The sequence below is a fragment of the Loxodonta africana genome, chromosome 3 (assembly GCF_030014295.1).
Source record: "Loxodonta africana isolate mLoxAfr1 chromosome 3, mLoxAfr1.hap2, whole genome shotgun sequence".
Classification (NCBI taxonomy): domain Eukaryota; kingdom Metazoa; phylum Chordata; class Mammalia; order Proboscidea; family Elephantidae; genus Loxodonta; species Loxodonta africana.
Window position 1 is genome coordinate 67,159,531 of NC_087344.1, and position 25,206 is coordinate 67,184,736.

A 25,206-nucleotide genomic window follows, 5' to 3' on the forward strand; every position below is an offset into this window, starting at 1 on the left:
ATCTCCATTTTACAGATGAGAAGCATGAGGCTGAGAGAGGATGAGTCACCCGGACAAAGCTACACAGTGAGTTATTTCCAGAGCGGGTCAGCCCATCCTTGGAGGGTGGGGAGAGGGACATGAGAGCCCTGCTCCTCTTGGGTAGGGCTGGGGCCAGGGCAATGGCAGCATGTTACCTGCTCTGAAAATTTCCATTCTAAGGTCAGATGAGTTGTCTCTTTATACATGTAATCATATCAATCCCTCCCTCCTTTCCTATAACTGCCTATTCCTTAGGAGCTGCTTTCTTGGATGCTCACAGTGGCTCGGTGAGGTTAAGTAGGATCACCATCCCCCCCTTTAGGGAGGGGATAGAGATACTGAAGGGTGAAGGGGCTGGCCCAGAGGACAGGGGCTATTCTAGAACAGGCATTTCAGGTCTTGGGCACTTTCTACTATACCACAATGGAAAGGGTTCAAAAGTTTGGCTCCTGGGGCAGAAGTGACAGAGGGAGGTAACCCTGGGGTGGAAAGGCTGTGACAAGGGCTCACTTCAGACTCCTTGATTTGCACTGAAGATGCCTAAGATGAGAAATGCCAGATTTTCCTGGGCGGCTGGCCTTGGCAACTGAGACCCTCGCGAAATAGTGAGTGCCACAATTTGTCTCTTCAGAACCTCGCCCTCCCCGCCGCACACACCTCGGCCTTCCCTATGCCCACAGTTGCCCCTGTAGTTTGGTCCCTAAGATTATCTTCCTCCTCCCCTTTCCCTTGCTTTTAAGAAGGGTTCTAAGGGGCCGATGCTGAGAGAGAGCCTACTTTTTCCAGGAAAATTTGTATTTCCAAAGGAAACAAAGCCTTAAGTCAGAGCAGTGCATTCGATAGTGGCATTTCAGACTTAAAGGATTGCAGAGCAGGAGGGAAGTCATAGCAGCATGAGGAAACTGGGCTTGTTGTAAAAGCTCAGACATTCACTCATTCAGCAAGCCTCTACTCCCTACCATATGCCAGACTGGTGGCGTAGTGGTTAAGAGCTATGGCTGCTAACCAAAAGGTCGGCAGTTTGAATCCACCAGCTGCTCCTTGGAAACCCTGTGGGACAGTTCTACTCTGTCCTGTAGAGTCACTAAGAGTTGGAATTGACTTGGCAGCGCTGGGTATATGCCAGACAGGAGCCCCGGTGGCACAGTTGTTAAGAGCTCAGCTGCTACCCAAAAGGTCAGCAGCTTGAATCCACGAGGCGCTCCTTGGAAACCCTATGGGGCAGCTCTACTCTGTCCTATAGGGCTGCTATGAATTGAAATTGACTAAATGGCAATGGGTTTGGTTTTTTCTTTTTTGGTATATGCCAGACAAGGAGCCTTGGTTGTGCAGTGGTTAAACTGCTCGGCTACTAAATAAAAGGTCAGTGGTTTGAACCCACCAGCTGCTCCACGGGAGAAAGATGTGGCTGTCTGCTTCTGTAAAGATTTACAGCCTTGGAAACCCTGTGGGGCAACTCCACTCTATCCTATAGGGTCACTGTGAGTTGGAATCAACTTGACGACAGTGGGATTAGTTTTTTTTGGATACGCCAGACTCAGTGGGGGTGGGGGAGTGGGAAAGCCAGGGATGAATCAGACAGACCTCGGGTGGCTCAAAGCCTGAGGGACCCAGTCTAGGTAAGGACTGAACATATTACTGGATAGAGAGGTAGGGCTGGCTATTGTCAACTCCACTTTCCAAGAGAGGCAGTGAGATGTCAGGGACTGGCCTCCAGGTCTGAGGTCAAGGCCAAACCCGTGGCCTTCCAGTTCTGACCCTTACGAGGTGTGCAACCTTGAGCAATGATAACAACCACAATAATCATAAAAAAAAAAAAAATTTTTTTATAGTCAACATTTATTCAGTGCTTAGTTCCTGTATGGCAAGTCACTTTACTTCTTTGAGCCTTAGTTTCTTCATCTGTAAATTGGGGTGAGGGAAATTAATGTACTTCTTAGGGCGGCTGTGAAGCTTGAATGGGACCATGTTGGTGGAAGAGTTTTGTACATGTTTGAGTTCCATGGTGACCTTCGTGATGTGTGAGGCCTTAGTGGGGGAAACACAAGCGAAGCAGGAGGATATTCCTTCCTCATGGGGCCAGGAGGTGGGCTAGGATGGGGTGGGAGTTCTCCTTACCGAGAAGACATGGGATGTGAGCAGCATAGGAAGGACAAGGGAAGGAAAGACTTCCCAGGAGGAGCGCACTGTGTGGGTGAAAGTGTGGAGGAGGGAAAGCGTGGAGTGTGTTTGTGGAACAGTCCTGGCACCATTAATAGCTAAACCTGGCGCCCGGTGAATCACCCAAGATTGTAGTCAGGCCAGATTTTTGGCCCTGGGGTCAGCTGTGAGGCAGACAAACTTCCTTCTCTAACATTAGCCTGTCTAGAGTTGGATGGGGAGAGGGCTGGAGGGTGAACCAAGACTAATTACAGAGCCTTACTTCTGGGTCTCTCCACCTACACGGGAGGGGTCTGCCAGGAATGTGACCCAACCACCCCTTCTGACCTCTTTAGCTGAGGGCCGTGGATTGAACATTCTGGAAGCACCCAGACACCAAGAGGGGGGTGGCTGTGGGCAGCTTGTGGCCTGAGACAGGCCGCTGGGAGTCAGTAGAATTTGAAGAATGGTTGGATGGAGGGGAGGATGGGGCTGAAAGAATGTGAGGCTGGGACTTTAGGGGAAACAGGGACGACAGGGAGCTCACATTTGTCAAACATCCACTTTGTGTTGCCCCACTTATCCTGGTAACAGCCCTATGAGGTAGGTAGGTATGAGTATACCCTCATTTTACAGATGGGGAAACTGAGGCTCACGCAGGCGAAGTGACTTGCCCAAGGTCTTTATCTAATCATTCATCATTCATCATTCAACACCTCTGTACTGAGCACAGGCTCTGCACCAGGAGCTGGAGGAGCACTGGGAATCGCTTCTTGGCCTTTGCCCTCAGGGCTGACAGAGTCGTGAGGTCACACTGTAATCTCCCTGCGTCTGGAAACCAGATCTTATTAATTCCAAACCCTCGCTGTGGACCAGGACGCGAGCCCGGGCCTGAATCAGGTGGTGTTGCGTGGCTCGCGTCGTCGCCCGAGTCCCGGGCACTCCCACTTCCCACGGCCCCGCCCTGCGCACCTGCCCCAGGTGAGCCCGAGGAGGCCCCGAGCGCCGCCGGAAAGCGTCGAGTGGTTTCGGCAGGTGGGGCGGGGTCGGGGCGGGGCCAGGCCGGGGCGGGGCCAGCCGGGAGCCCGGAGTCCGGCGGGATCCCAGGCCCTCGCCTCGCCCGGGCCCCCGCCGCGCCGCCGCCATGGGAGCCTGCCTGGCAGCCTGCTCCCTGCTCAGCTGCGTGAGTCCCACCCGGGCGCCCCCGGCCACCCGCGCCGCTGGCTCCTTCTTTGGCCCCGCACTTTTTTCTTATCTTCTTCCTCCACATAGTTTCTTCTTTTTCCTTCCTCCAAACTTGTCTTTCGGGCCCCGCATCTGCCTCTTTACCCCAAGGGCCCCCTTTCTAACTTGGCACCCCTTTGCCTCCCTTCCCCGCCATTCTGGGCTCGCGAGCGCCCTGGGCAGCTGGTGTCCGGGGCTCGGGTTACTGCGGGGGAGGGGTTGGGGAGCGCCAGGGAGACGGGGTGTGCCCTCGGCAGGCGCCCTCTTAGGAACTAAGGAGACTGAGGCCCAGAGACCAAAGAGGGACTGAGCTTTGGGGTCCCGACCCTGCCCGCGATCCCACCCCGCCAAACTTGGAGTCCGCGGAGTGCGTCTTTCCTGGCCTCTCCGGCTCGGGCGTTCTGACTCAAGGCTGCCTGGTCCCGGTACCTCCGTGCCCCTGTGTCCTTCTATCTCTTTCCTTCTGGCAGTCCGTTCGTCCGTCTGGCTCACCGTCCATTTGTGTTTGTCTGATATCTGTTGTTGGTCCGACTGTCTTTCTTTCTTTGTCGCCTCTCTGTCTGTCATTGTCTGCTTCTATGGCTCTCTGTCAGTCCGCCTGTCTTTGTGCGTCCTTGTCTCTGTCCCGTTCAGTCTGGCTCACGCTAACTCCTGGCCACTTCCCCAGCCAGCCCCAGACCCTTACCCTCTATGCCCCAGCACTGAGATGGGGTGGGGAGGAAGCCTCCATCTGGTCTTTCTGTGCCACCCTTGGGTGAAATTGGCCTGGGTCGCCAGTCACAACCTGGGCCAACTCAGGGCTGGGAGACCAGGAATTTAGGAAACGCTGGAGTGTGGGGGGTAACTCGTCTCCTGGAGTCAGGAGCCTGGGTGGGGTGGCGCCTGCCTCTGTTTTGGGGCTGCAGCCAGCACAGGGGAGGGGCTTCAGGCAGACCCCGCTGGGAGGCCCCCTCTCCTTTGCCTCTTCCCAGCCTCCCAGCCCCCTCTCCTTTTCCTGTTCCACTCATTAAATCTTTCTGAGGCTTATTCAGGCAGCCCCTCCTCCTCTGCCTCCACACAAAGAGAACCAGAAAGGGAGAGCGGGGTCCGATGGCTGCTGAATCTTAGACTTGGCTTTCCTTTGTCCCTGGTTTGTGTGTGTGTTTGGGTGGGGGTGTGGGGCGGGGGAGTGGGGACCTGGAGATGTACTGAACAGCCCGTTCTGAGAATGAGATCTGCACAGGGAGGTGGGGAGTGGCCCCTGGACAAGCCTCTTGTCCCTTCTGCACTTCTGTTTCCCATCTGTGAAGTGTGTGTATGTGTGTGCAGGAGGAGAAATCAAAGCTGGTCCCTGAGATCCTCCTGCCCAAAGTCAAGGTTTGCACTGGGTCTCTGGCCCAGAAAGGTTTACTTCCTGGTGAGGGAGGGAGAGATTCCTCGGACTTGACTAGATTTCTGTTCCGTGGAACCTGGTGAGGCTAAAGCCCTGGCTGGGCCTGTCTGGGTGCGGAATGTTGAGGGGAGACCTGCCAATCCCCTGTGCCTCTGTCTCCCCATCTGTAAGCTGGGGACAGTAACAATGTCTCTGCCATAATGGTGTTGGGAAGATTAAATGGTATAAGCATGTAAAGTGCCCAGCACAGCTCCTGGCATAGAGCAAGTGCTCATACATGGGAGCTATTGTTATTATTATCTAGGAAAGGTGGGTGGAGAGTTCCTGCTGGAGATATAAAGAGCTAAACCCTGGTCTCTGAGTCACACAAGGCACTGACCAGTCTGCTCACACCCTCATTTTACAGATGAGGAAACTTGGGCCCAGAGGGGTTAGTGGCCTTGCCTAAGGATGCACAGTGAGGGATGGGGAGGTGCACAGTGTGGATTAAAATCTGGTTCCTGGTTCAGGCTTCTGTCCACACCTCCTTCCTTCCCCCACATCCTGGGTGCCTCAGGGACTGGGCTGGCCCAGGGTAGAATTGGGAGGTATCTCAGTGAGTATCTATTATCTACGAGAGACTTGCCCTGCCTTTCAGTGCCCTCCCCTTGGGGTCCTGGCCTCTGACATTTACTGAGCTCCAGCTGCATGCCAGGTGCTGTGCTGAGCCCTCACCCATCCTGTCCCTTTGGTTCTCTCCAGCCCTGCTGAACAGGAGTCCTGCTGTAGGTGGGAAGACAAGATGGGCCCTCAAGGGCATGGGGGTCATCAGGAGGCCAGTATATGGCCAGTTGGGTGGTCAGCAAATATTCAGGGAGAGCCTTCTATGTAAGTGGAGAAGGTGCTTGGATCCTGGCTTAGCCTCTTCTCAGTGTGTGACCATGGACAGCCACTTTGCTTCTCTGACCCTCCGCCCCGTTGTCTATGAAGTTGAGATAACAAAGGTACCTGCCTCTCAGAATATTGTGAGGATGAAGTGGGACTGAGTGCACTAACATGCTTAGCAAGAAACTGGCACGCAGTGGCCACTCCATAAACCCCCCAGGAGTGGTAAATTGCTTGAGACCACATGTGAGGAAGTGGTGAGGCTGGTGGAACCCAGAGCAGTCTGACTGCAGAGCCTGGGCTCTGAGCCACTTTAGTGTCCTGCCCCAGAAGCCTGTTTTACAGATGAGGAAACTGAGTCCCACTGAGGAACTTCCCTAAGGACATTCTGCAGGTTAGTAGTGGCAGAGCCAGGATGAGGACCTGTGCTCTTAGCACCGCACTGGGAAATAAGTGCGTATTGAGTAGTTTGGGGCTGACCTCTTCTGTCTTGTGTTTTGTCTAGTCCTGGGGGGCTCAGACACTTATGGGATTCTTCATGAAGTCTGCAGGGTGCATCCCGTCCTTACCTGGGCCAGTTTGTTTTAACAAAAGAAAATAACTAAGCTGTGGCCCCAGGCCTCAACTCCTCTCACCCATTGACCCATGAGTGGTTCTAATAATTATTTCTGTGGCCCTAGGGGTAACCAGGAGGGAGTGTAAATGGTGCATGACAGCCTGTCCCTACCACCCCAAACCACTCACGGGCCTAGAGCTGTCCAGTAATGGCTCAGCTTGCCTTGGGAGGTAGTGAGCTCCTTGGTACTGGCAGTATATAAGCAGCAGAGGATGGCTGGCTGTCTTCCCGGTGATTCTTCACTGGGGAGGGGCTGGTCTGGCTGAATGTCTAGGCACCTTGTGGCATTAAGACTCTATAAGACCCAGGGCTTCTTAAGTTCTGTGAGTTCTCTATTTGGGGAACCTGGGCTGCTGCTAAGACACAGGCACTGTGAGTGTTCTGGTGCTTTTCTATCACTGCTTCTCGCCCTCCCCTCCCTTACCCCCAGTGCATTTTTCTGTGGGGGTAGAGAGGAAGAGTGGTTGTAATCTCAGTGCAGAAGCAGGTTTCTAGTCTGCCCTGGCCGCTCACATCGTGTCATAGGCACTAGTCCATGTCGCTCCACGGGCTAGTGATTCTCATCTACGACATTCCAAGGGGTAAGTGGGCCACCACTGTCACCAGCTTTTGGACATTTAAGTTATTTGCAGTTTCATGAGATTCTAATAAGCTCACAAAACGTAATGCTTTGTGTCTACCTTAGTTTTCCTCTTTATTTAAAATCTTTAATTTTTGGTACTTATGAAATCAACCTTAACCAAAAAACCACACCATACCCATTGCCCCTGTAGAGTTGATTCCGACTCATAGCGACCCTGTAGGACAGAGTAGAACTGCCCCATAGGGTTTCCAAGGAGCGGCTGGTGGATTCGCACTGCTGACCTTTTGGTTAGCAGTTGAGCTCTTAACCACAACCTTATTGAGGTATAATTTCTACACAGTAAAATGCACCCATTTTAAGTGTTACCTACACATCTTCACTTGGCAGACAATTCTCTATGCTGGGAGCACCATGTTACATTGATGGGTATTTAGTTATTTCTGCTGTTATTTCCACATTATGAACAGTGCTACAGTGAACTTCCGTCTGTGTGTACATGTGTACATGCACCCATCCTTACCCCCTTGGGCTGGTATTTCTGTAGGAAGTGCTTCCTGTTGGAGGGATCCCCAGAGGTGGAGTGGTGGGGTCAAAGTATATGAACATTTCCGAGGAGGTTCTGCTTCCCCCCTGGAAGCAGCTGGGAGCTAGCGTGTATTTTTCTCTCCCTGGCCTGGTCTTTCTGGCTGCCAGCCAGGCCCTTGGAAATGCTGAGGTTTCAGGTATCAGGAACACCTGGATTTTGATCTCCAAGAACTGCAGTGAATTGAAAGGCCTGGCTTCCAGCTTTGCCTATGTCTCGAATGTGCTAAATGGAAATGGTAACAAGCCGAGTCGGGGCTTGACCTGGGCCCTTGGGCGCCTGGTTCCTGGTTCCTTGGTTTTCTCTGTCCTTGGAGGGATTTCTCTTGTCTTCGGGGTGTTTTGAAATTAAATGAGACTGCCTTCGATGAGTTAGTGGGCTGGGAGGTAGCACTGCTCTGTGGACCTAGCCTGGGCTTTGGCACAGACAGACCTGAGTTTGAATCCCAGCTCCTCAGCTGACTTGCTGCATGACCTTGGTCATGTCACCTCTCTTAGTCTCAGTTTCCCCTTTGTAAATGGGAGGCTACAGCAGCACTTACTTCATAATGTCAGTGAGGCTTACTGTAGATCAAATGCTTACCACAGGGCCTGGAACTGAGTAACCCTTGGTAAATGGTAGCTATCATTATTACGTGAACTCCAGCACTGCTAGTGACTTGCTGTGTGACCTCTGGCAAGTTTCTTAACCTCTCTGGCCTCAGTTTCCTGATCTGTAAAAGGAGAATGATAACCTGCTCTATCTGATAACCAGAATGCTCTTTGCGGTTACAGAACACTTTTCTGGTGACATTTTGCGTATCTCCTCACCTCCCAATGGTGGCCATGGGTAGGAGGCAGGACTTGAGGTCAGGGGCTGCAAGATGAAAGGCCCGGCTTTAATTTGGTCCATGAGGAATAATTTCATCCCACGTTTCACTGAGCATCTGTGCTGTACTTGGCTTTGTGAGTGATAGAGAGATAGGTAAGAAGGAGGCTCCTAGGGCATTTCCAGGCTGGGGGAGAAGTGGGGGGAGACGGAAGGTAGCTACACCTCAAGTTAGACTGTGCTATATGCCTTGTGACCAGTCTGGAAAGAAGGCTGTGGACTTTCAGACCAGCAAGGGGGCCCTTTCAACCTGTTCTCCACAAATCTGATTTTTTTTTAAGTATAAGACTCTTCCTGGCACTCCTGTCTTAAAACTCTCAAGTAGACACCTGATGCTGTTAGGATGAAAATCAGGGTCCTGTACTTAGCTGCCAGGGCCGTGCCAGCCTATCCAACCTCGCCGGTCACTACTCACCCGCTGCTTACGAGGCTTTGGCCACAAAGTTCCTTCCCGTTCTTCAAATGCCCCCAGCTCCTGCCCACCCCAGAGCCTCTTCAATCTCTGGTCTCTCTTCCAGAACCCTCTTTACTGCCCTTTCGTCTGGCAAGTACCTCCTCATACTTCTGCTCTCTGCTTTTATGTCACTTTTTGGTGGGGGGTGCCTTCCCTGACCTCCCACCCCAATCTAAACCAGGGTCCCCCGTTAGTCACTCTCACGGCAGCGTGTACATTTTCTTCTTAACACTTATAACACCTGTCATTTGTTTGGTGTCTTTCCTGCCCATGGAAGCTCTGGAGAGTGAGGACTTTGTCTCTTGCTCTCCAGACCCCTAAATACCCCAGTGAGGAGTTGGGACTGTTTAAGGGAAGATAAATAGTTTCCTCAAAGACTGGGCTGTGGATCCACATCCCAGAGGCATGAGTTTCTAACTGCGAATGGTATGGTTCACCAGCTTCTAAATGATTTCAGCCAGCCGGAGGGAAAGGACGGACTCCTGCTTGGGCTGAGGAGCCGGGGGCGCGAAAGCGTTAGATCGCCACCTGCTGTCCAAAGATGGTACAGCCCCAGAGTAAAGAAATGGTTAACAGCCACTCCCAGGGAATAATACCTCAGTGAACAAAACAGACAAAAATCCCTGCTCTCCTGGAGCTTACCTGCTAGAAGGGGGAGACAGACAAACAAATATAAAGTATGTCATGATTTCCAATTCAGCATCCTGTTTTGAATTCTCGCACCTATTTAATTCTCACAACTGCCCTGTGAGAAGTAGGTGCCTTTATGATTCTCATTTTATAGAAAGGAAACTGAGGTTCAGAGAGGTTGAGGGAGTTGTACAAGGTCACACAGCTAATCAGTGACAGAACTGACCTGATTTTTTTCTTTTCTTTTTTTTTACCACTTTGCTTCTCCCAAGCAAGAACCTCTGTCCCCCACTCTCTCCAAAGCCATGGTAACACCAGAGATATGTCTGAGTTTGAATCTGGGTTTTGCTGCTTCCTGGCTCTGTGACTCTGTGTGACCCAGCCTCTCTAAGGCTTGGTTTCCTTACCCCCCCGCCCCGCCCCCTGGCCTTGAGAGTTAAACGTCTGGGGAAGAGGTGTGCCCCCGCCTGGACAGATTTAGAGACATGCAGTGGGCAGGTGGGACCGGAAGGGGAGAGGAGGCAGAGTAACACGTGTACCCTGCCCTCCCTGCAGGCGTCCTGCCTCTGTGGATCTGCCCCCTGCATCCTGTGTGGCTGCTGTCCCGCCAGCCGAAACTCCACGGTGAGCCGCCTCCTCTTCACGGCCTTCCTCTTCCTGGGGGTGCTGGTGTCCATCATCATGCTGAGCCCGGGCGTGGAGAGTCAGCTCCATAAGGTGAGCCAGGTGGGGTGGGGAGGGGAAGCCGTCTGCCAGGCCTGCCACTAGTGAGGGGCACAGCTGCTCCAGGCCAGAGGGCCTGGGCTGGGGGTCACAGCTAATTAACAAGAGGTGGGCAGGAGTGTTGGGGCACAGCGATGCTCCAAATCCAAGGTTGGCGATAGGGTGTGTTCCTTTATGTGGGTAGGAAGATTAACCCTTGCATGGAGAGTCTTGTTTCTCATAAACCATGGTCCCCTTGGAAAATCTCATTAATCATTATGGTGCCCTGGACACTGGCCAGGGGCTGCTCTTCCCCTCTTTAATGCTCGAGCCCGGTTTGGGACTCCCAACTCTTCCCTTCGTCTCAATGTGTCATAGGCTGGCGTAGGCCCAGGGGACATTTAGGCCAGTGGTTTTCCAATTTTAGTGTGTGTAAAGGTGTGAATCACCTGGGCAGTTTGTTAGAAAGGCAGATTCTCAGACTCTACGTTAACCAGCTGCGGTTGAGTTGACTCTGACTCATGGTGAACTCGTGTGTGAGTGGAACTGCACTCCATGGGGGATTTTCGGGAAGTAGATCACCAAGCCTTTCTTCCAGAGTGTCTCTAGGTGGACTCGAACCACCAAACTTTCAGTTGGCAGTGAGTGCGTTAATCATTTGACCACCCAGGGACTCCAGACCCCACCTTAGAAGTTCTGATTCTATAGGGTAGAGGCCTGGGATCTCACCTTTCCCCAAGCACCTCAGGGGATTCTGATGTAAGGGGTGGGTGGAGAATGCTCTGGGAAGTCCTGGAGCACACAATACAGTGCCTTTCTGGGGTTTTGTGCTTGAAAACAGCGAAATAAACAGTAAGATATAACCAGCCCATCTGCCTCTAGCGGGGAGCTCATTCCTCAAACTTCAGCCAGGCAGTGGGGTGGGGGCTTGGGAGTGGGAAGGGAGATGGGGGACAGTGGGGATGGGGAGCTTCCTTCCTGGCCTGCCTTGGCAGGGTGGTGCTGTGGTTCACAAAGGGAGCCTCGAGGGTTCTGTGTGGGATGGGAGCTTCAGCCTGCTCCGTCTGACTCCACAGCTGCCCTGGGTGTGTGAGGAGGGGGTCCAGAACCTCGTCGCCCTGCAGGGCTACATCGACTGTGGCTCCTTGCTCGGCTTCCGTGCCGTCTATCGCATGTGCTTTGCCACGGCCGCCTTCTTCTTCCTTTTCACCCTGCTCATGATCTGTGTGCGTAGCAGCCGGGACCCACGGGCTGCTATCCAGAACGGGTGAGAGAGGGGCCCCTACCTGTACCTGGAGACCCTCCCCCACAGGTTTCCCTTCCTCTGCCTGCCTCCAGGGACCCCCAGATCCTACTCTCAGACTCAGGAGCCACCAAAGTCAGGAGGGTGCAACACATGGGTCAGCTCAGTCAGTTATTCCCATTTCTCAGATGAGGAAAATAAAGCTCAGAAAGGGCAGCAACTTGCCTAAGGCCACACAGCACTTCAGTGCCATGATTGGGGCTAGAGTTCAGGTGACCACCCTCACCCCTGCTCTGGCCCTTCCCTCTGTCCCTCGGGGTTGGTTCTAGGACCAGGACAGCCCTTTTGTGCCCATTAGTCAGAAAGTCCCCTTTTACCTCTCTTGGTATCTGTTCTTTGGGAGTGGGGGACCTGGGGCCCAGGCACAGCCTGGCTTCTGATTCCCCTCCCTCAGTCCAGCTTTCTCCTCCATCCCTCCCCCTGCCCCTACCATAGGTTTTGGTTCTTTAAGTTCCTGGCCCTCGTGGGCATCACCGTGGGTGCCTTCTACATCCCTGACGGCTCCTTCTCCAACAGTAGGTGGACTTGTGGGGAGGGAGGTGGGGCTGCAGGCAGGGGAGCATTGATGGGGCCTGCCCTGGCACACAGCCCCCAGGCCGCAGCTGGGTCCTCGCCCCACCCCCCGCCACCCATGAGACAGCTCTAGTGGCCTCTGACACTCAGCTGCGTGGTATTTGGTCACCTTTGGGGTGGGGTGAGGGACCACCTCCCCCGACCACACCCTGCCACACTGTGTCTGTGCATGGCTGAGGGCTCCCTGAGGGCAAGGCCTTTGCTTCTTTTCATGGCGCAGATGATCACTGAATGAATAAATGTGTGTAAGAGAGAGAGCACAGGGAGTGTACCTGCCCCGGAAGCCTGGGGGGCCTCAGGGGCCCCAGGCTTGCCCCCAGGCTGCTGCCCCCCTTCATGGTGGACCTGCTCACCTCACTCCCCTCTCCCACCCTAGTCTGGTTCTACTTCGGCGTCGTGGGCTCCTTTCTCTTCATCCTCATCCAGCTGGTACTGCTCATCGACTTTGCGCACTCCTGGAACCAGCGGTGGCTGTGGAAGGCCGAGGAGCGTGACTCCCGTGCCTGGTACGCAGGTCAGTGCCACCTGCCAGGCCTCCGCACCAGGAGGATGCGAACTCAGGACCAGAGTGGGGCTACCTGAGAGACAGGGCTTCCCCAGGGTCGGCACAGAGCAGGGAGGCGGAAGTTAGGCTGGAGCCTGGAGGGTATCTCGGGCAGCCCCCTGACTTTGGTAGGAGATGGAGGGGAGAGGTTGGCTGGGGGGAAGAGGCAGCTGGTCCTGGGGTGACTTTAGAGGATCAGAGGAGAGGCGACCTGGAAAGCTCTGGGGGAGGGGGTCATCTGGTCCAGTAGTTCTTACAATAGTGGTGAATAAGGCCCTTTCAGTGGTACCCAAAGTCCCTAGGTGGTGTAAACAGTTTGTCCTTGGCTACTAACTGAAAGGTTGGCAGTTCAAACCCACCCAGCAGCACCACGGAAGAAAGGCCTGGTGGCCTGCTTCCATAGAGATTACAACCAAGGAAACCCCAAGGAACAGTTGTCCTCTGTAATACACGGGGTCACCATGAATCAGAATTGACTCGACAGCGACAGCAACGGGGGACTGGGGGGAGTGGTATCCAGAGACCAAACTTCAGATGACACTTGGTCTTTAAAGCCACTGCGGCCTGGAGCAGCGATGCTCTGAGCGACTGGACTGTTTTTCACACGTCATCGCCGCAGCGGTGGGAAGGAAAGGCAGATGTACGTGATGTCCTGGTTTACAGAGTGTATTTTTATACCTTCAGTGAATTAATTCAGATGTTTCATGCAAGGAGGGACTTACCCAATATTACTGCTGCTGTGTTTTCAGTCTCTACTGGCTGTTCAAGAGCCGTGCGCAGGCGGAGGGGTGGGGGCACCAGCTGCAGCCCTCTGTCCGGCCTCCCTCCCCCTCCCTTGGGCACAAACCTTGGTGGGCGTTCTGTGGCCACCGTCTGCTCATGACGGTGTTCTGTCATTTACACACATTCTGATTCAAAAGTTAATTATACTCGGAAACAGAAACAGAAACTTCTGCAGCAGGCTGCCATTCCTTTGGTTGTTGTTACGTGCTCCTGAGTCAGTTCGGACTCATAGTGGCCCCATGTGACAAGGTAGAACTGCCCCAGAGGATTTTCTAGGCTGTAATCTTTATGGGAGCAGATCACCAGGTCTTTCTCCTGCGAGCCGCTGGGTGGCTTTGAACTGCCAACCTTTCTGTTAGCAGCTGAGCACTTAACTCTTGTGCCGCCAGGGTTCTTGCCATTCATCTAGTTCCATTTCAATAAGACTCCTATGTTTGTTGTGTTTATTTTTATGGGTGCCTTATTTATACCAATTGAATCATTTTAGTTCAGGAGTTACACGGATGGCGCAGAAATCACAAAGGTGTTGGTGAATGCCTGAAAGTTAGGAAACACTGATGTCATTCCTCGGGTGAGGAAACTGAGGCCCAGAGAGGGGCAGGATTGTTCACTGTGCCCCCACAAGGGAGCAGGGGTCCCTGTGCCTCCTGCCTCCCCACCCACCGCTCGCTGCCCCTCCTCCCAGGCCTCTTCTTCTTCACTCTCCTTTTCTACTCGCTGTCCATCGCGGCCGTGGCGCTGCTCTTCCTCTACTACACCCAGCCTGGTGCCTGCCATGAGGGCAAGGTCTTCATCAGCCTCAACCTCATCCTCTGTGTCTGCGTCTCCGTCATCGCTGTCCTGCCCAAGGTCCAGGTGAGCCTCCCTGTTCCCTCCCAGTGTGTGGAACCCCTTCTAGGAGCCTTGGAGTCCTGGGCAGGGGCTCTCAGTCATGGAGGCTTGGGTTCAGAGGGTGGGCTCCCAAGGCAGCCTCCCTGGGTTAGAGTCTGGGCTCTCACGTCTATATGCTGGGTATCTTTGGGGAAAGTGTCTTAACCTCTCTGTGCCTCTCTCTTCTCAAATGTAAAATGGGGATAATGCATACTATCTGGAGTTATTCTCGGGATTGAGATCACATTTGTGAAGCACATAGAACAGTACTTAGCATATAGATGTCAATCAGACATTAACTATCATTACCATTATTGTTATTGTCATTGTTATTTTTATGGGAATCAGGTGAATGTTAGGGAGAGTCACTGAGTGACTTGAGTAGTGGTGTGGAAGGCTCAGTTCCATGATTCCTGGTCCCAGACCTTCTGGGACAATGGGTAGAGGCCCCTGAAGTTACCTTCTTTTGTTTAGAAAGCCTCGTGGGTCCAGTGGCACTTCACAGTTTAGAATCTCAGTCCACTGGGGGTTTCCAAGATAACTTAGGTAGTCTTTGGGGCTTCTGAGTAGAAAGGTTGGAGACGGCCTTTCTGGTCCATTTCCCAGTGGGAAAACTGAAGCCCAGAGAGGGTAATGCCCATCTCAGGTCACACAGCAATTTGTGTTAATTCGGCAAATACCTCTTGAACACCTACTGTGTACCAGATTCTCTTCTGGATGTTGGAGATACAGATGTGAGGGAGAGAAGAAGAAATAATAATAGTAGCGAACAATCAGTGGCATCTATCATGTCATTTAGTCCCCACTTTACAGATGAGGAAATAGACACTTAGAGAAGTAAAGAGACTTGCTGGAGGTCACTTGGCTAGTAAAAAGGGCAGCTGGGGTTTGAACCCAGCAGGCTGGCTCTAGAACCTGTATTCTTAATCACAGAGTTTAGATTTATATTTTTAAGTGTGTGTGTGGCTAGGGGCAGTGAAGGACAAGCAGTAAGAGAGTATGAAAATAAGGCAATTTTGGATAATAAGTACTATATGGAAAATAAAAGGGTGTGGGCTAAGGGTGGGTCAGGTGGCAGGGGTGGGGGCTGCTGTAGTCAGGCATTTCAGGCTGGGCCTCACTGGGAGTCCTGTTTGAGCTGAAGCCTGAATACTAAAGAGGGGCTGCCAGCTTGGAGAGATGGAGAACCATGTCAGGAAGAGGTCACAGCAAGTGCAAAGGCCCTGAGGTGGAAAGGGTTTGGCTGATTTCAAGGAGAGAGGAGGCCACTGTAGCTGGAACGTAGACAGCAGGGAAGAGCGTGGCGGTGGATCAGGTGGAGATGAAAGCAGGGGCAAACCAGGGAGGCTTTTATTCAGAGTGCAATGAGACCACGCCCTTGAAGCATCTTCAGCAGGGGACGAAGGGGGTAACTAGAGGGGTATTAGAAGAAAGAAGAATAATTAGAGCTCTAGCTTTGGGTGGGCAAGGTGGGTAGTGGGTGGCCTGGTTGGTGTTTTCCCAGAGGTGTAGGTGGATAGCTCTAGGATGGTGAGAGTTTTGGAGGCCCCTCAGTTGGGAGTGAGTGGGCTGGGTGGTGGTGGGGTATCCTTGGGCCTGGTAGGGGTCTTACCCGGGAGCTCACTCTTTACAGGAAGCCCAGCCCAACTCGGGTCTGCTGCAGGCCTCGGTCATCACGCTCTACACCATGTTTGTCACCTGGTTGGCCCTGTCCAATGTCCCAGGTGAGTGCAGGCCAGGGCTCAAGGAGGTCTAGCCTTGTTCCTGGGCCAGTAGGGACCAGTCGGGGGGAGCTGGGGGCCCTCACAGGTGACAGGGACTTCCAGCTTCAGCGCATTCTGAAATTCAGTCCTTTAGGAAGATGGGGGATCCCATATGTTCCTGGGGCTTTCTCTTTGTTGTTTTGTAAGCGCTGGCTGTTGCTGGGACTTTCTGGTCGATAATCTGTCTGTCCATTTGGGTTGGTTTCTGCCCATCCTCAGAGCTACCTGGCTACTCAGACCTGGCCTGCATGGGCTGAGGGTGACTGTGCTCCCATCCCTAGACCAGAAATGCAACCCCCACCTGCTGACCACTCTCGGCAATGAGACAGCCCTGGCAGGCTCCGAGGGTTATGTGAGCCATTGGTGGGATGCACCAAGCATCGTGGGGCTCATCATTTTCATCCTGTGCACCCTCTTCATCAGGTATGGCAGGGGTCTGCTCTCTGGGTAGGGGTTGTGATTGGGGGGCCAGAGCTGGAAGGGAGGGGAGGAGGTAGAAGCCTGATGCTGAGTTGGAAGGTGTTCTCAGCCAGCAGCATGTCCAGCCTGCACACTGTGCTGGGGGGAAACCGAGACCTTCAGAGAGCTCACTGAGCGTGGGCAGCAGAGGCAAAGCTGGCACCCTGGCCCCTGCCTCCTGGCCCAGTGTCCAGGCTGTGTGTTCCCAGCTCAGAGTCAGGTACAGGCAGCTGTGGGGTCAGGGAAAGATCTGGCTGTGAAAGGCCACTACTGTGTGACCTGGGGTAAGTGGCTTAACTTCTCTGAGCTTCGGTTCCCTCCCCAGTAAAAGAAGGACAGTAACCTCCACTGTTCAGGATGGCTGTGACAGCACAATCTCACCTAAGAGATGATAGCCTTGTACTTAAGATCACATAGCCACTTGTTCTTAAAGGGACATCTTAGCCAGTGCTTATCAGTGTAGACTCAAGCCAGGATGTCTGGGTTTGAACCTGGCACTGCCACTTACTAGCTGTGACATCATGGGCAAATCACCTAACCTCTCTGTGCCTCAGTTTTTCTATCTGTAAAATGGGATAAATATAGTAATTACCTCATTGGGTTGTTGGAGGGTTATAGATGAGTTAATATGTATAAAGCACTTCAAAAAGAACATGGTAAGTAGTAGGTGCTGTATAAGTGTTTGCTATTATTTTAAGTCACTGTGAACATTTCTACAACTGCATGGTGTGAGTGCCTGATTTATAAGAGTCACTTGTTGTTGTTAGGTGCCGTTGAGTCAATTCTGACTCATAGCGACCCTATGCACAACAGAATGAAACACTGCCTGGTCCTGCGCCGTCCTTACAATCCTTGTTATGCTTGAGCTCATTGTTGCAGCCACTGTGTCAATCCACCTCGTTGAGGGTCTTCCTCTTTTCCGCTGACCCTGTACTCTGCCAAGCATGATGTCCTTCTCCAGGGACCGATCCCTCCTGACAACATGTCCAAAGTATGCAAGACCCAGTCTTGCCATCCTTGCTTCTAAGGAGCATTCTGGCTGCACTTCTTCCAAGACAGATTTGTTCATTCTTTTGGCAGTCCATGGTATATTCAATATTCTTTGCCAATACCACAATTCAAAGGCATCAACTCTTCTTCGGTCTTCCTTATTCATTGTCCAGCTTTCACATGCATATGATGTGATTGATAATACCATGGCTTGGGTCAGGCGCACCTTCGTCTTCAGGGTGACATCTTTGCTCTTCAACACTTTGAAGAGGTCCTTTGCAGCAGATTTGCCCAATGCAATGTGTCTTTTGATTTCTTGACTGCTGCTTCCATGACTGTTGATTGTGGATTCAAGTAAAATGAAATCCTTGACAACTTCAATCTTTTCTCCGTTTATCATGATATTGCTCTTTGGTCCAGTTGTAAGGATTTTTGTTTTCTTTATGTTGAGGTGTAATCCATACTGAAGGCTGTGGTCTTTGATCTTCATTAGTAAGTGCTTCAAGTCCCCTTCACTTTCAGCAAGCAAGGTTGTGTCATCTGCATAACGCAGGTTGTTAATGAGTCTTCCTCCAATCTTGATGCCCCGTTCTTCTTCATATAGTCCAGCTTCTCGGATTATTTGCTAAGCACACAGATTAAATAGGTATGGTGAAAGAATACAACCCTGACGCACACCATTCCTGACTTTAAACCAATCAGTATCCCCTTGTTATATCCGAACAACTGCCTCTTGATCTATGTAAAGTTTCCTCATGAGCACAATTAAGTGTTCTGGAATTCCCATTCTTTGTAGTGTTATCCATAGTTTGTTATGATCCACACAGTCAAACGCCTTTGCATAATCAATAAAACACAGGTAAACATCCTTCTGGTATTCTCTGCTTTCAGCCAGGATCCATCTGACATCAGCAATGATATCCCTGGTTCCACGTCCTCTTCTGAAACAGGCCCGTATTCCTGGCAGTTCCCTGTCGATATACTGCTGCAGCCGTTTTTGAATGATCATCAGCAGAATTTTGCTTGCATATGATATTAATGATATTGTTCTATAATTTCCACATTCAGTTGGATCACCTTTCTTGGGAATAGGCATAAATATGCACCTCTTCCAGTCAGTTGGCCAGGAAGCTGTCTTCCATATTTCTTGGCATAGACGAGTGAGCACCTCCAGCGCTACATCTGTTTGTTGAAACATCTCAACTGATATTCCATCAATTCCTGGAGCCTTGTTTTTCGCCAATGCCTTCAGAGCAGCTTGGACTTCTTCCTTCAGTACCATCGGTTCCTGATCATATGCCACCTTTTCAAATGGTTGAATATCGACTAATTCTTTTTGGTATAATGACTCTGTGTATTCCTTCCATCTTCTTTTGATGCTTCCTGCGTTGTTTAATATTTTCCCCATGGAATCCTTCACTATTGCAACTCGAGGCTTGAATTTTTTCTTCAGTTCTTTCAGCTTGAAAAACACCGAGCGTGTTCTTCCCTTTTGGTTTTCCATCTCCAACTCTTTGCACATGTCGTTATAATACTTTACTTTGTCTTCTCGAGAGGCCCTTTGAAATCTTCTGTTCAGTTCTTTTACTTCATCAATTCTTCCTTTTGCTTTAGCTGCTCGACATTCAAGAGCAAGTTTCAGAGTCTTCTCTGACATCCATCTTGGTCTTTTCTTTCTTTCCTGTCTTTTCAGTGACCTCTTGCTTGCTTCATTAATGATGTCCTTGATATCATTCCACAACTCGTCTGGTCTTCGGTCACTAGTGTTCAATGCCTCAAATCTGTTCTTCAGATGGTCTCTAAATTCAGGTAGAATATACTCAAGGTCATATTTTGGCTCTCGTGGACTTGCTCTGATTTTCTTCAGTTTCAACTTGAACTTGCATATGATCAATTGATGGTCTGTTCCACAGTCGGCCCCTGGCCTTGTTCTGACTGATGATATTGAGCTTTTCCACCATCTCTTTCCATAGGTGTAGTCAATTTGATATCTGTGTGTTCCATCTGGCAAGGTCCATGTGTATAGTCGCTGTTTATGTTGGTGAAAGAAGGTATTTGCAATGAAGAAGTAGTTGGTCTTGCAAAATTCTATCATTCGATCTCTGACATTGTTTCTAGCACCAAGGCCATATTTTCCAACTATTGATCCTTCTTCTTTGTTTCCAACTTTTGCATTCCAAACACCAGTAATTATCAATGCATCTTGATTGCATGTTCGATCAATTTCAGACTGCAGCAGCTGATAAAAATCTTCTATTTCTTCATCTTTGACCCTAGTGGTTGGTGCGTAAGTTTGAATAATAGTTGTATTAACTGGTCTTCTTTGCAGGCATATGGATATTATCCTATCACTGACAGCGTTGTACTTCAGGATAGATCTTGAAACGTTCTTTTTGACGATGAATGCAACACCATTCCTCTTCGAGTTGTCATTCCCAGCATGTAGACTATATGACTGTCTGATTCAAAATGGCCAATACCAGTCCATTTCAGCTCACTAATGCCTAGGATATCGATGTTTATGTGTTCCATTTCATTTTTGAGGATTTCCAATTTTCCTAGATTTATACTTCGTACATTCCAGGTTCTGATTATTAATGGATGTTTGCAGCTGTTTCTTCTCATTTTGAGTCACGCCACATCAGCAAATGAAGGTCCCGAAAGCTTTACTCCATCCACTCCATTAAGGTCGACTCTACGAGGCAGCTCTTCCCCAGTCATCTTTTGAGTGCCTTCCAACCTGAGGGGCTCATCTTCCAGCACTATATCAGACAATGTTCCGTTGCTATTCATAAGGTTTTCACTGGCTAATGCTTTTCAGAAGTAGACTGCCGGGTCCTTCTTCCTAGTCTCTCTTAGTCTGGAAGTTCAGCTGAAACCTGTTTTCCATGGGTGACCCTGCTGGTATCTGAATATTGGTGGCATAGCTTCCAGCATCACAGCAACACGCAAGCCCCCACAGTACAACAAACTGACAGACATGTGGGGGGTAAGAGTCACTAGATCATAATATTAAGTATAATGATTATTTACACTGAGTCTGGCAGGCTTGTAGTTTGTCTCCCCATAGCCCAACATTTCCCCAAGTGCCACTTTCTTAGTCTCGCCTTTACTGTCTTATGGAATCTTTGTCCTGCACCTATGTTCTCCCCAGTCATCCACCCTGGGCAGTACCAGTTTTCCTAAGAGCAGCACACCTGCCTCTGGGCTCCTGGTCTAGAACATTTTGAGGCTTTTTCACATTTTGTTTTGTATTAGCCTTTTTCAAATAATTTTCTCCGAGTCTAGCCTGTACAGTTCACAAACAACTCTCTTCTTTGTCACCTCGTTCAATTCCTTTTTTCAACCTGGAAAGACCTGTATTAGCTCCATTTTTATAGATGAAGAAACTGAGACTCAGGGAGGAGCAGCCATGAGCCGCTGTGTCTGAGGCCATGAGCATGCAGTGACCGCAGAGCTTGAGCACGCCTGTCCTGATCTCTGCCTCTCTATTCCTCCCCATCCCCACTCCAAGCACTATGGCTATGCTTCTTAATGTTCCCATCCTCATACCTCCCATACTCACACTGTGGCTACCCAGCAGCTCTCCTGTTTGGGGGCACAGTTCTTAAAACACAGGAAGTGGAGAAACATAAGCAGCTCCATGAGGTCAGGGGCCACACCTGGCTCTTCCCCTCCCGCTCTAGATGCTGTAGATGTGGGCTCAAATGCAGTAGATGTCAGCAAATTTTTGGTGATTATGTGGAAGGATGGTTCTGACCGCTCGGCAGAGGGGTCAGCTGAAGTCAGCATGGGGTGATTTCTCTACTTGATGAGGTGGGGTTGGAATCCCACGTCTTCCCCTTTTTCCTCTTTTTTTTGAAATACAAGTTGTTTTTTCAAAATTGTACATATGTCTCACTATTAAAACATCAAGACCTCATAGAGAAACAATGACATACAATCATTATTATTATTTATCATTTTTCATGTAGATATGAAGAAAGGGGAGGTAATTGGTAAAGGATCAAAAGGAAAGCTTAAAATTAATAGCCTATGAGCATTATTAATTATAAACATTACTAATTAGTGAGTACCAGGTATGGTGCTTGATAGTAGTAGGTGCTCAGTAAATATTTATTGAATTAGCAAATGAACAATCATAATACACCCACCTCTCACTTTTCAACTATCTCATTATCTGACATTTCACATTTACAACAATAGTAAAAAATCTCCTGTCTGACTGCTTTGCACATTAATGACATATGTCTGGCAGTAATGAATGTTGAAGTGTGAGGCAAGAGTAATGCTGGTTGTAATGGTTATGTGTCAGCTTGGCTGGGCCATGATTTTTAGTGTTCTGGCAGTTATGTAATGATGTAGTCATCCTCCATTTTGTGATCTAATGTGGTCATCCTCCATTTTTGCCTAATGACCTGGTCTTGGAACCTAACCGTGCCATTAAGTGAGGAGTGGGTATAATAATGACTTTATTTACTCTGTGCCAGGAGTGGGTGTAATAGTGACTGTTTATTTGGTTTATACTCTGTGCTAGGGACTTTACATGAATTATTCCAGTTAATCCTCCTAGCAATCCTAAAAGGAAAATACCATTATCCCTGATTTTTACATATGGGTAGTTAGAGGTTCAGAGAGGTTAAGTGTCTTGCCCAAGGTCACACAGGGAGTGGGGGTAGAGTTGAGAGTCAAAGCAGTTAACTCCTGGCCCAGGGCCTAACCGGTAGGCCACCAGCTCCCAAGGCTCTTGGACCATCTACACCCAATGTTGTTAAGACCAATGCCATAGTTCATGAGGCCCCTTGCCACTGCCTGCCTACCCACCTCAGGCAGCAACAGCCCTGATAGCCCACACTCCTTGCACCCCCCACAGTCTGCGCGCCTCGGACCACCGGCAGGTGAACAGCCTGATGCAGACAGAGGAGTGTCCGCCCGTGCTGGAGGCCACCCAGCAGCAGCAGGGCCGGGCCTTCGACAATGAGCAGGACGGCGTCACCTACAGCTACTCCTTCTTCCACTTCTGCCTGGTCCTCGCCTCCCTGCACATCATGATGACGCTCACCAACTGGTACAGGTGTGTGCACCTGGTCAGACACGAGTAGGCCTGGGGTGCCTGGGGTGGGTGTGCTACACACTTCCTCTCCTCTGCCCATCACTGGGTTTTTCCTGACCTGAACAAGGCTTGGGAGTGGGAGTGCCTCTCTAGGGCCCTCTGTAAAGCCTGCCCCACCTCTGCCCCAGTTTACCTGCCAGGTGCCTTATCTGCTCAGCTCCTGGCCCTTGACTAAGTGACTGAAAGGTGGGGCCACAGGAAGTGGGGCCACAGGAAGTGGGGCTGGGCCTGTGCAGGGCATACAGGGTTTATGGGATCAGGGATGGTGATTGGGTTATGGGGTCAGATTTGGGTTGGAATTAGGGTGTAGAGGTTAGGATCAAAGTCACAGGATCAAAAATAGAAGTCATGAGGTCAAGGTTGGAGCTGGAATTGGGGTCATTTAAAGTCATGAATTTGGTTGTTTGGTTAAAACCGGAGTTAGGAGGCCATAAAGCCTAGATTGAAATGTCAAAATCAAGGAGCTAAGATAACCAGGCCAAGACTGGGGTCCCAGGGGCAAGGGTCAGAATTGAGGTCAGGCTGCTTTGACAGGGATCACAATAGAGGGTCCTGGACAGAGCTGGAGAAAAATGTAGAACAAAATTCTAACTCAAAAAGAAAGACCAGACTTGCTGGCCTGACAGAGACTGAGGAAACCCTGAGAGTATTGGCCCCTGGACACCCTTTCAGCTCAGTAATGAGGCCATTTCTGAGGTTCACCCTTCAGCCAAAGCTTGAACAGGTCCATGGAACAAAACAAGACTAAAGGGGCACACCAGCCCTGGGGCAGGGACTAGAAGGTAGGAAGGAACAGGAAAGCTGGTAATAGGGAACCCAGGGTTGAGAAGGGAGAGTGTTGACATGTTGTGGGGTTGTTAACCAATGTCATACAACAATGTGTGTACTAACTGCTTGATTAGAAACTAGTTTGTTCTATACACCTTCATCTAAAGTTCAATTAAAAAAAAAAGTGGTCAGAAAAAAGAAAAAAAGAATTGAGGTCAGGGTATCAGAAATGGGGTCATAAGATCAGAGGTCAGGACTGGGGTCACATGAAGGTGAAAATCAAAGTTAGAAGTCAGAACCAAGGTCAGGAGGTCTAGGGACTAGGGTCATGGAATTGGGATCAATAGGTTAGGACCAAGAGTCAAGTTATAATTCCAGGGGCTAGGATGGGCTACAAGATCAAGGACCAGGACTATGGCCATAAGGTCACAGTCTAGGACAAGGGTCAATGTTTGAATTGGGGTCAGGAATTAGTTTTGTGATACAAGGTCAAGAGCTATGTCCAGGGTCACAAGGCCAAGTGCCAAGATTGGGGACAAAAATGTCAGAGATGAGGACTAGGGCTACAGGGTTGTTGGGTGCCGTTGAAGCAATTTTGACTTCTAGCGACCCTATAGGACAGGATAGAACTGCCCTAAAGAGTTTCCTAAACTGTAGTCTTCAAGGGGGCAGGCCTTTTCTCCCACTGAGCTGCTGGGTGAGTTTGAACCGCCAACCTTTCAGTTAGCAGTCACGCACTTAACCACTGCACCACTGGGGCTACAGGGTAAGAGCCAGAATTGAAGTCAGGGATCACAACTGTGGCCATAAGGTCAGTGCCAGGACCGAGGTCACAAGATTGAGGGCAAGCTCATGGGGATGACGGTGTGTTCCAGACCCAGCGAGACCCGGAAGATGATCAGCACGTGGACTGCGGTGTGGGTGAAGGTCTGTGCCAGCTGGGCGGGGCTGCTCCTCTACCTATGGACCCTGGTCGCCCCCGCCCTCCTGCCCAACCGAGACTTCAGCTGAGGCAGCCTCCCACGGCCAACCCACCTGGTGCCTGGGGTCTCAGTGACAGCCAGCCTTCTCCTCCCCCTGCCTCCACTTCCAGGACTTGGCCTGAGCTGGGCCCCTCCATTCTTAGTGCCTTCAGTGTGAGCCCACCCTCCTGCTACCCCAGACCCATGGGGCTCCCTCTTTCCCTTACCCCCTGACTGCCCACACTCACCCTTTGGGGAAAAGGGCCCTTGTTCTCAGGCTCCCCAGGGGAGGGGCTAAAGGAGAGGGCTGCCGCTGAAAGTGCAGGAAGCACCTACTGTGATGGGTGCCCAGCCCTGAGGCCTGGGTATTCCTGACCACACCCCCCAGGGCACCCAGCCCCTAGACTCTGTGCCTTATAAAGTCTCTAAGACTTTGCCCAATAAACGAGCCCATGCGTGTGCCTTCTCATGCTCTGTGCCCTCTCACCCTCAGCATGGGGCCCTGGGGTGGGCTCCTCCCATCTGGGGCTAGGCCAGTCTGGGGCTTGGGGATGGAATGTCAGAGGTGAGGGGCTTTGTCTTCTGGGTCATGGGGTGAAGGCTGTAGAGGAGGGAAAGGTGCACCAGGGCTCTAGAAATAGCACTCTGGGGACCAGGAAAGGGGAGCCTGGAGAAAAAGAGACCAGTAGAAGGCTGGGGAAGTGTCCACTTGAGGGGTGGTGAGGCCAGGGTCAGGGTGGTGGGGAGGAGGCGATGCCACCCTAGGCCTGCCCATCTCTGACCCACCTCCAGGGTTCTGGGGAGGAGCTCACCACTGGCCTCTCCTTCCCTCCCTCCCTCCCGCCCCCAGTAGGAACTGTACCTGCTCTGGACAGGGTGCCACTGGGGCCCGAGACTACCATGGGGAAGAGTGGGTGCTCTGGAGTTGGCCAAGCTGGCCTTGGTCTCAGCCACACCATGGAGCTGTGGGGCTCTGGATTCTTCCTCCATCATACAGGGAAAATGCCACCCACTTGAAGGCTG

At 51.1% G+C, this 25,206-nt stretch overlaps 1 protein-coding gene across 2 annotated transcripts; it reads left to right on the plus strand.

Moving 5' to 3' along the window:
- Window positions 1-24,652, plus strand: SERINC2 (serine incorporator 2). Of its 2 annotated transcripts, none has more exons than XM_064281617.1 (10): window positions 1-66; window positions 9,909-10,070; window positions 11,132-11,322; window positions 11,794-11,873; window positions 12,308-12,445; window positions 13,944-14,113; window positions 15,762-15,852; window positions 16,173-16,314; window positions 22,214-22,414; window positions 24,097-24,652. In XM_064281617.1, exons 1-10 carry the CDS (start codon window positions 16-18, stop codon window positions 24,230-24,232), a joined length of 1,362 nt encoding a protein of 453 aa, XP_064137687.1. In that variant the 5' UTR covers window positions 1-15; the 3' UTR covers window positions 24,233-24,652. The 2 variants fall into 2 exon arrangements, with proteins under 2 accessions (XP_064137687.1, XP_010593455.2); XM_010595153.3 differs by lacking the exon at window positions 1-66 and adding an exon at window positions 3,264-3,343.
- The last annotated feature ends 554 nt before the right edge of the window (window positions 24,653-25,206 follow it).